Genomic DNA, 10,118 nt, shown 5'->3' with positions numbered 1-10,118 from the left:
TCAATCAGACATGTAACTCCTGCCTATGTCCACCGGCGTAACTACACGGATCAAGTGGCATAACACCAAGTTCTTAAAGCCTCCCTACTTCTCCACCTCCTGCTTCTCTACTCCCCAGTTCTCCTGCTTTTATCACAAACTCCTAATGAACAGGGAACAAAGCTGTATATAAGCATTTCACATTTACTGCGTACTGAAGGACAGGTTACAGACTAGGCACTCCCACAAGCTTTACTCCGGTGTTCAGGAAAAGCAAGCTTTGGCTGCTTGCAAGTCCCAAACCTGCATTTCTTCCTGACTCAGGACTCTCACATGCTCATTCTCCACAGGGCAGATAACCTCCTGCTGCTGCTTCTTTACTGCAGAGTCTTCAATAAAGGAAGAAACATGAAAATAACGGAGAGAAGCACAGAACGAGATAAGGACAAATGACAGCTGTACAAGAAAAGCTATCTTTTTATGGTCCATAAAAGGGAATGGTGGTTTTATACGTTCTGAAAGTAACGTGTTTGCTAAGCAATTTCAGTGTTAAGGACATTATTGCATGCATCTGAACAGTCTGTGCAATGCAATGTACACAGAACTGCTGGTTTATGGCAGTTTGAAGAAAATAGGATTGAGGCAATACAGTTAATGCTCTGAAAAGAACAATTATGAGTATCATGAACACGGGGTTTGCTTGCTGGCACCAACATATCCTGAAAAGGGCAGCAGAAGTGAGATCACCGACACAAAATTTTGGGGCATAATTTTACCTCCAAAGACACTAGTCCTGTCCCCACACCAGCTCATCCCAACAGCGCTGTGTATTGATGAGGAAGGACTGCTTCTGGCTCTGCCATAAGCACAGCAGTAATTTCACATGACACTAGGGCACACATATCACAGTTGGGGCCTCAAATTTATAATGTAAGGGTCTTCAGTTAGGGAGGCCCAATTTTAGCGTTAACTTCATCAGTTTGGGCAACTGTCAATTAAGGCACCTACGTATTCCCACACGAGCTATTACTTCTCAAAAGTACCTTTGAAATCCTGGGCTGAGCTGCAGACAGACAGGCAGGACGTCCCACCGGCACTCCTCACTACAAGCACTTCATGCATTAGATTCTCTCCCTCGGACACGTCTAACTTGCAAAGCTAAAGCTAGTTTAGTCAGTAAGGACAGCAACAGCACTCCTGTGGTAAACTACAGCTCATCATAAGGATTTCTGCAGGAGCCTAGTCTGGCACGTGACATTTGTATGACTTTTATTGACAACACACTGATTCGGAGCGCAGATCTTTCTCCTCAGTAGCACGGTGTTGGGTACCTCTGCTTCAGTCTCGCTCTGCAGGCTTTGGCCTGGGCCTCACCCACAGCCAACAGCTCATTTGCTGCACGCTGTAGTACTCAGAGGGGAACATGTTTGCTAATTAAACCAGAATTCAGTCCTCTCTCATCACTCAAAGCATGCTGTAGAACCTTCCCTCCCCACCAAACCCCAAACCACTAGCGGCCTTGCAAATGGCCAACAACAGCTTTCACTCTTGATTGGCTTTTCGGTCCCTTGGGTTTTCTCTGACAGATGAGCCAACACAACGGTGAGGAGGCATTCGCAACTGCAAATCAAGTTACTGCTGGTAGTCAGAGCCACGATTTCCAACCATTTGGCATTTAAAAATTAGTAAGGACAAGCAGGGTGTCCTTCCCACACTGATCTGTCCTTCAAGGCAAGAATAAAGAGCAGTCTTCAGATGGACACTGCTGAGCTGGCCAATTCCTTGTTGCTAAGTTGCTGCTCAGTCATCTGTAGGGGACAGGGAAGCATCTGAGAAGTGACTGTAGTCCCGGTTTGAGTCCCAGATTTCCATCCACCTAAGAAAGAAAGAACAGTTAGAGCCTATGAAGGCACACTAGGATGTCACTGAATGAAGTGACTTTTAAAGTTTCAAAGGAACAGAACAAAATGACCCTGCCAAGAGCTGTTGCACTTCTGCAAACCCCAACACATTCTCTCTCCCAAGACTTACCAGGGGATTTGTTTTCTATCATGACACAACTTCTGCTTTAACTACTAGAGAAACAGGAAGAGAGACTGCTAAAAGAGCTCCGTCTCTTGCATAAAGGAGGATCTTCAACTCCAGATTTTGGATTCCACTCTGAGGGTGGAGTGAGACTTTGAAGCACTTTGAATGTCAGCAGCTACATTACTTGGGCTACAGGTTTATCGCTAGGATTCAGATGCCAGAAGAAATGGACCTGCGCCTCTGCTTACTGGGCACTAAACACCCTCTCATAAGCATAATTGAAAATACGCCTTAAAAAGTGTAAGCTTCTATCCTAAGCAGAGTAAATAGTATTTTTCATATTACACTTCACACATCCTATGGCAAAGTTTAGAAATTTGAAGTAAATTACCCAATAATAGCTGCTGGAATAAGAAGAATTATAGCCCCGAAGAGAAATGGGAATCCCCTCATGAAGTGCAAGCTGGCAGGGTAGAGAGAGTTGAACACTCCTGTAGCCACAAGTGAACACAGCCCTTCCACACAGGCAACAGAAGCAAAGAGAGCACCTGGAAAATACATATAAGAGGTTAATGGTGAGACAGCCCTACCTGCAAACGTCTTTAACACATCACCTTCAGTGGGATTCTGTGAATCTTTCTAAGGGTTTGCACTTCCCATCAGAAAACTGGTGGCTGGTTATCAAGTGTGGTAAGCAAAAGCTGCGAGCAGAGATCAGGCACACTCTCCTGGCTTCGCAGGCCAAACCTGTGAAACTCAGCTTCTCTGTAGCCAGAACCACCTCATTGACCCCCAGAATTTGTATCACCGGAGCTGGCTAGGGATATTACATATCAACTGGATTGTAAATGCTTTAGACAGGGCTATATAGATCTGTTTACTGCCAAGCACATCTTATCGCTTGTTAAACATTAAGTACAGTAGAAGACTTCGCTTTATAGATTTAGCATCATAAATCTGTTATCAAGTGTGTGCCACCTTCATTCTAATACAAGAAACACGAATTGTGCAGTCACCTTTCGACCTTTCCCACCTCGATTCCCTCCTCCCCTCTGTCTGCCCACAGAGGCATTCCTATGCAGTGTTTAACAGCAAGTGCAAGCTCTCCAAACAAATTACTGGCAGAAAGGCAAATATGCTCCTCCTATGGGTAATACATGATCTTTCACCATGGTCAATGATACAACCCTCTAACAACACTGGGTTTCTTCCTACTGTTACTGATCTACAGAAAAAAAGTCACCGTCAGGGAAATCACTATTTTCTGCTTGTTATATAATCCATTTTAACTCTTACTCCTTGTCAAAGTTTTGGAAACAAACAGATGGATGAATGAACTATTCCTGAGCTTGAATGTAATACTTTTCATCCTGCTTTTCTTCTCTTGTCCTCATCTTGAAGATATAGCAAGTCTAAATGGATGACTGACAATTATTCTGAAAAAATAAAATGTTACCCTGGGCCTGAGGATGAGTGCATGGGCACAGGAGTCCAAACGAGCCAGGGAAGTCCCAACCTCCCAAAGCAGTTTGGTTTCAATGTTCCAAGAAGACAGTGTTTCAGAACCTAGCTTAAGCTAGGTACTGGCCAACTCCTTACCCTGTTCCATCTCACTGACCAGCTTGGAGAGCTTGGCTCTGATGACTGGAGTGGCTGCCATGGAAAGGAACAGAATCCCATAACCTGTGAGCAAGATACAGCATATTAGGGAAGCTCAGCTGAAAAATAAAGTCTCCAAAGTCAATCCCAGAAATCTGTAGCTCAAAGCAGTTTCTCCCTGCTATATTTACACCGAATTCACCCTCCTGCATCTCATAATGCACTTTAGTCTGTGTCTGCAGTGTAATACAGCTTCTGGGAAACCTAATATTCTCAGAACTATACAGTTGCACTTTCAACTTTAGTGTTTGGCCACCTTTGCTGTTAGCAAGCCACAGTTTTCTTGGTACATGGGGCTGAAACGGAGGCAGAACTTCCTCCACGTGCTTGAACTCCCAGAAGCACACTGCCCTCCTACGTCTTCTGGCATCTCTTAAGCTAAGAGCCTGAGATAGGGGGATTTAAGAATTCAGCATCACCTGTAAACATCAGTGGTGTTGTAGTAGCAAGCGAAATCACAACCAGTCCAGAAATGTTGGAGATCAATCCTATCTCTGCCACCCAGGTGTCTTGAAGGCAGAGCTGCAGCAGCCGCAGCCCTCCCAGGCTGCTCAGGTAAGCCAGGTAACTGGCGGCTGAGCCGTACCCAATGAGGTCAGCAGACCAGCAGAGAGGGGACCCAAGCTCATACAAAACAAAGAGGTCCCTGGATCCAAAATGTACAGTGACAAGAAGAAAGAAAGCCAGGGAGTAAAGGGCAAGCTTCCTCCTGGAGCTCAAGCGTTCTGGGGCCACGTACAGCCTGTAGACGGCCTTGTAATGGCTGAGCGTGAACAGCTTGGCTGGTTTCTGCTGCTTCACCGATTCCTGAAGACAGAAAGCAGCGTAGAGAGCGGCAGCAAGACTAGTAGCAAGCACGAGCCAAAAGGGGTTGATGTACCCCTGAGCCTTGCGCCACTGGCCGCCGCCGACGCTGGCCAGCATGCCCGCGATGCCGAGGCACGCCTCGAGGATGGCGACGCGAAACGTGCGCGCCCGTCTGTCGCTGGTGTCGGCCACGTAGGCGAAGCAGCTGGCCAGGATCAGGTTGTAGTCTCCCATGAGGCCGCTCAAAACGCGTCCAAGGAGAAAGTAGGCAACGTGCAGCTGCCGGTACATGACGAGAAGATAGATGGCCGCTTGCACGGCCATACCCACTGCCGGCAGGATGAGCGCCGGCCGGCGGCCTACGCTGTCGCTCCATGGTCCGAAGAGAGTCACGGAGAAGAGACCGACGAAGAAACCTCCCAGGTTGATACAGAGGTTCCAGTGGGAGACCAGCGCTTCCACCTCCTGCAAAGCAAAAACAGGCACCTGTAGGCCCCGGGACCAGCAGCACCCACCACCACCCCGGGAGTCATCAGCACCCCCCCCAAACCCCGGCCCCCCCTTCTCCCACCTGCCGCAGGGGATCGTCGTGGGCGCTGCCGTTCCCGCAGCCGGCGGGGCTGCTGCCGTTGGGACCGCTGTAACCCCGCTCGGCCCCCAGCCTGTCCCAGAGGTACTGGGTGGCCAGGGGACCCTGCAGGCCGAGGGACAGGGTGGCCAGGAAGAGGAGAGGCTCGGCGGCCGGCAGCGGCGGGCAGCGGCGGCGGGGCGCTGGGAGCGGCTGCTGCTGCTCCGGTACCGGCGGAGCGGCCATGGCGGCGGCGGAGACGGAGTCGGCGGGGGGGGGGGCGGGGGAGCGGCGTGCCCCGCCCGGGCCAGGCTGCCCCCGCCGTGCTCCGCCCCGGGGAACCGGCAGCGGGGAAGCGGGGAAGGGATAGGGGAAAAGGAAGAGTTGGGGGGGGGGAGGGTTGTCCGGTTGTGGTTTTTCTTCCTGCGAAAGGAGGAAAGGGACGGGCTCCGGGTTTGAGTTGCGGTAGGATCTGGGAAACGGGGTAGCGAAGCGATGCGCCGTCGCGTCTGTTAGTGAGCAGCCCGCGTGAAAATGCTTCTTTTTCTAAAGGAGGAAAATAACTGGAACACGCCAGAGGGTTTGGCTGTGCTGTTAGGTTTCCTGTTAGGTTTGGTCCGTCTCGAAGAGCAGATCAGTAAGCAAAGACCGAGTCGTTCTTTAGAGTCAAAGAACACAATTCAGAGCATTAGATTAAGCCATGTATACAAACTGGAGTAGCTCCCGATGAATGTATCACTGAGGGAGTGTTAAGGGGCTGCAGGTGAAGCTCTGACAAATCCACCCCCCCGCAGGCGTAAACTGTTCGCTTTGCAGTAACACACTTACAGAGCTCATTTAGAGCATCTTTGAAAGTAACAGGACTCTCGTGGCAGTGGAAACAATCGCTGCGGATGTGCTGCTTCTAAAGAACAGGCACGATTCCTTAGCTGAGGCCCTTCTGCATTGTTACTTACACCCCATAGGCAAGGCTGCAGCTGGAGGCCAACCTCTGTGTTACAGAGATATGAAAACAAGGCTTCTTTTCAGATTTTCATTGCAACCTTAGGACATAAGAGTAGGAAGTAGAAAAATGACTTTGCCGTTGGATGATTTTGTCACTGCACCTTTTCAGATACTAATTCAACATTAAGCGGATGCAAAAATGTGGGGGAATAGAATTCATTTGAAAGCTCTTTCTCCTTCTTCTTGTACCAAGGGTGAAATGCTGAAGCTCAGGATTGGCAGTTATGTACTGTGATGCTGTTTCTTGTAAGCAATATGCCTAAGTCAAGCTTGCAAAAGAGCTGTGAGTTTGCAGCTCTGGCAACTGAAACCCCGCTGTTTTTCAATCATAAGCACATTATTGAAAGAAAACAAGCCCCGGCAGAAAAGGGACGAGAGAGAGAAACAGCAGAAGCTCTTTGTGGAGCTGACATCAGATGACCTAATGTCTGTGCTTCTCTTTCTCTCTCTCTGCTTGAGTAAGCTATAAACAGAGCTGAGACAATTTATACCAATAAAATGGAAATGTTATCATCATTATCTGAAGTATGCGCTTCCATGATCTACCAAATAAGAACATCAAAGTGACATTAGCAAGACAGTCCCTTTGGAATTAAAAAGTTTAGTTCTGTTCCTGCATATTTACAGAACCAAGTAATTCACTGCTTGTATTTCGGAAGTTTCTTGCAACCAGGACAAGAATTGCTGGTAATTTCCCAGTAGCACTATTTTTTTCTCCCCCCCACCCTGCAAGCTATAAAAGCTGTGCCTATAAACCTGCAAGATCAGAAAGGTGGAAAAAAAAAATCCCAATGTCTGCAAAGTAGTACTATAGCCAAGTCTTTCCCAATCCACTGAGATACAACAGACTACATCAGAAAGAGTTACTAGGTTCCCTCTTTCACCCTAAGCCTTTCTTATAACATACTGGGCTGCCCTGTGGGAGGAACTGAGTTCTGACCAGACCTTAACATTTCCCCTATTGCTCTTTGAGGAGAAGAAAACGGAATCGTCATGAGGGTCATCCTTGGACCACACAGAGACAGGTGCCCCTGCTCTCAGGTGGCAAAGACTGTAAGTCCCTTTCTGCATGGGGACTTGATGTGGCATCTGGTGACAGGAGCTCTGCTCTAGTGGATTTTGCTACCCAAAGAATTTCTCAGCGAATACAATGATGTTTATGTAACATTTTGTGTAGATGTTTCTAATCTCTATATTTGAGTATTACAGATGCAGATGTGTTTTTCAGTACTCTGCATATTTTTAAAACAATTTTCAACCTACTATGGAGGGAGCAGTTTCTCTTTTTTTATAGGGGGAATAACAGTACCTATGCAAACAAGGCATTATTAAAGACCAAAATATTAATATTCTTTTAAAAAAGCATAGGTCATCTCAGGATGCTTTTAATAAACCTACTTGGTCCACAAGGAGTTAATTCTCTCCTGGATTTACCCGTTATCAGGAAGATTGTCTTAAGAAAGTTCCTGGTCTGACACTCTTTTGCTGTCCCCTCCCTTCTTTGTTCTCTTCTTTCTCCGATTACAGTTCCAAAAACAACACCCAACCCCCTGAGGTCAATGGTTAATATTCCCGAGTGTTTATATAGTCTCCAGCAGCAGAACTCAGGCCTTTCAGCACTGGGCTAGCTCCAGCACCATGGCTGGCTTCTTGCAGATGACCCTAGCTTTCAGGAAATACCTGATCATAGTGTTTGTACCCCTTTTGTTTCTTCCCCTGCCTCTGGCTGTTCCTACCAAGGTAAGAACTTTTTAAATTGAATTTGAGAACCAAATCTCCAAATCTCTCCTTAAAGTTGTTCCTTTTAAGTGACAGAGCTGAAGAGAACATACAGATTCTTTCTCAGAGGCATTTACTTCATTTATTGCTTAAGGATCTTTTTTTTTTTTTTTCTGAGCAGACCCCTTTGACTACCGATAGTAGGGGAATATAAAAGCAATAGGACATAGATGGATGAACAGAGACATCTGTGACTGCATATCCTAGAAGAATGCTTGGTGACATGCAATTTTATAACTTTTGCTTTGCATCTAACTGATTTAGCAAAGATATTTCTATGCTGAAGCTCATATGTGTGAACCTAAGTTACAGTGTAAGGCTCAATTTTAATCCCCCTTCTGATTTTCTAAAAGTATCCAGTCCACATCTTGTTTTAATTTTTTCCTTGTTGTCATTGCCAGATAGAAGAGGCATTTTTCTTGGTCAGGTGGACAAAGCATTCTGATACATAAGGATAAATAATATGTATTTCACTCTTCTTTTAGCATATTTCTGTAAGAATCTTTCCAAACAATGACTTAAAATTTAAAATGTCGAGTTTTGGAAGACACCTAGCTTAGGATTCCTTCAGAAAAAGTTAACTACAAAAACCTGTAGTAGTGGGGCAGGTATCTCTGAGACATTGATCATTTAAATACAGCACTGTGAGCAGGCAGACTGCCAGTGTTCTGCTTCTTCTTCACTTTGGCTTATTTCTCCCACTCCCAATCTCTTCATGCAGACATCTAATCTCTGGTCTTCAGGTCTCTTATTAGAGTCCCAGCACCATTAAATAGCTAGTCCCAATCTACCTCTCCTGTCACTGCTCTTTGGATGTCAAGTCCTAGCTCTTCCCTCTGGTCTCTGCCTGCCTGCTTGTCTCCTGATCCCTGCTGACTCCCAGTTTCTAGTCTCCTTTGCCAAGCTTCATTCTTCGCTCCACTAGCTCTTCCTTGTCTTTTTGTGCAGCCTGTCCCAAAGTTCTTTCTTCCTCACAGCTCTTTTTCTGAGTGTTATCAGAGACTTTGGAGCTATGACCAGAGGACTGTAAGCAAGAATGATAGAGTGGCACTAGCTTGAGGTGAAATGTGGTAACTGATCAGGCGTGTCCTCCTATTCCCTTGCTATGCAAATAAAATAGCTTAAACTACCACTGAAAAGCTTACTAAGAAGAAAAACAGAAAAAGTACTTTTTTGCTAGTTAACTTTCCATAGGCAAAAGAGTTACTGAAGTTAAAAGAGATCTGGATCAGAAAAGTTCTAAGTAGCCAGAAAGAGAGAGAATTTTTTTTTTCTTTCCCTGAGGCCACGAGTTCAAACTTACTTGCTAGAGTCATTGTTACCATACAGTAAGCAGTAAGTCCTTGGTATTGCTTGTGGAATGATTTGGCAGTCTTGGTTCAGTTCCTCTTTGAAAATGACTCTCTCTGGTTTCTATGTATTCAGCTACAACACAAAAATTTAAAATGCCCTGGACTTTTCCCTTTGCAATCTGTAAGAAGATTTCTTGTGTTAGAATTGTGCATCGTGGTACTGCTAAGCAGGAAAAGCAGGTACCTCAGCATGCAGAGCTGCAAGTGTACAACTTACAGGATGGAATTTCACATTTTTCTGTTCTGTTGAGCTGTTAACCTGTCCCATAATGACATAGCACCGGACACTAAACTACTACAAATGAGAGCAGACAATGCTAAAGATTTTGTCTAAAGACAGAGGAATGTCCTTACAGGACAACTGACTTCATGAAAAGTAAGCTTATTTCAGCTTTTACGAAGAGCCTGTTCACAGCAGGCTGGAAGAGAATAGCACCGTGCCTATGATATGTGTTCCAAAGCCCTTCTAGGGTCTCTCAAAAGGCACCCGCTGGCATCTCTTAATAACAAAATGGGAGAAAAAGGATCATCAAAATGGAAAATGGCTTTCAGTGCTTGATGGGATGTGTAACTAAGGTTGTTACTGCTCTCATTCAAAAATAAGGCTCAAAAAGGCATCTTTTAACCTCTTCATGAATCTCTATCAGCTTTACTTCTCCAGCCCTGCTGCTTTGGTAGTTTACCACCTAGATTGCTATTTTCTTCTTTCCTCCAGACTAATCAGCTCCCCTGTTCATCCTTTCCCTTCACCAGCTCTGTAACTTCCATGCCATGTTCAGAAGCATGTTCTAAAGCATCACAAGTTTGATCCTGCCAGCCATTATTCCATCTCCTTGGTTTAAACCTCTGTAATCTAGCCATTACAATTTCCATTACTTCATTGCTTCCTCAAGAAGCATACATTTTCATTCATACTGTCCAGTATATTTTAGTGGACATCC

The 10,118-nt window shown here is 45.8% G+C and overlaps 1 protein-coding gene across 2 annotated transcripts; it reads right to left on the bottom strand.

Moving 5' to 3' along the window:
• Positions 1 to 438: 438 nt before the first annotated feature.
• On the bottom strand, positions 439 to 6,098 carry SLC46A1 (solute carrier family 46 member 1). 2 transcript variants are annotated; one of them, XM_069791245.1, is made up of 5 exons: positions 5,870 to 6,098; positions 4,086 to 4,938; positions 3,607 to 3,690; positions 2,399 to 2,555; positions 439 to 1,855 (listed from the first exon to the last, which is right to left on the bottom strand). In XM_069791245.1, exons 1-5 carry the CDS (start codon positions 5,876 to 5,878, stop codon positions 1,780 to 1,782), a joined length of 1,179 nt encoding a protein of 392 aa, XP_069647346.1. In that variant the 5' UTR covers positions 5,879 to 6,098; the 3' UTR covers positions 439 to 1,779. The 2 variants fall into 2 exon arrangements, with proteins under 2 accessions (XP_069647346.1, XP_069647345.1); XM_069791244.1 differs by lacking the exon at positions 5,870 to 6,098 and adding an exon at positions 5,045 to 5,338.
• Positions 6,099 to 10,118: the final 4,020 nt, after the last annotated feature.

Source organism: Haliaeetus albicilla, chromosome 9 (genome assembly GCF_947461875.1).
Source record: "Haliaeetus albicilla chromosome 9, bHalAlb1.1, whole genome shotgun sequence".
Classification (NCBI taxonomy): Eukaryota; Metazoa; Chordata; class Aves; order Accipitriformes; family Accipitridae; genus Haliaeetus; species Haliaeetus albicilla.
Note: the sequence above shows the minus strand (reverse complement) of the source record. Positions and strands in the feature narration are given on the sequence as shown.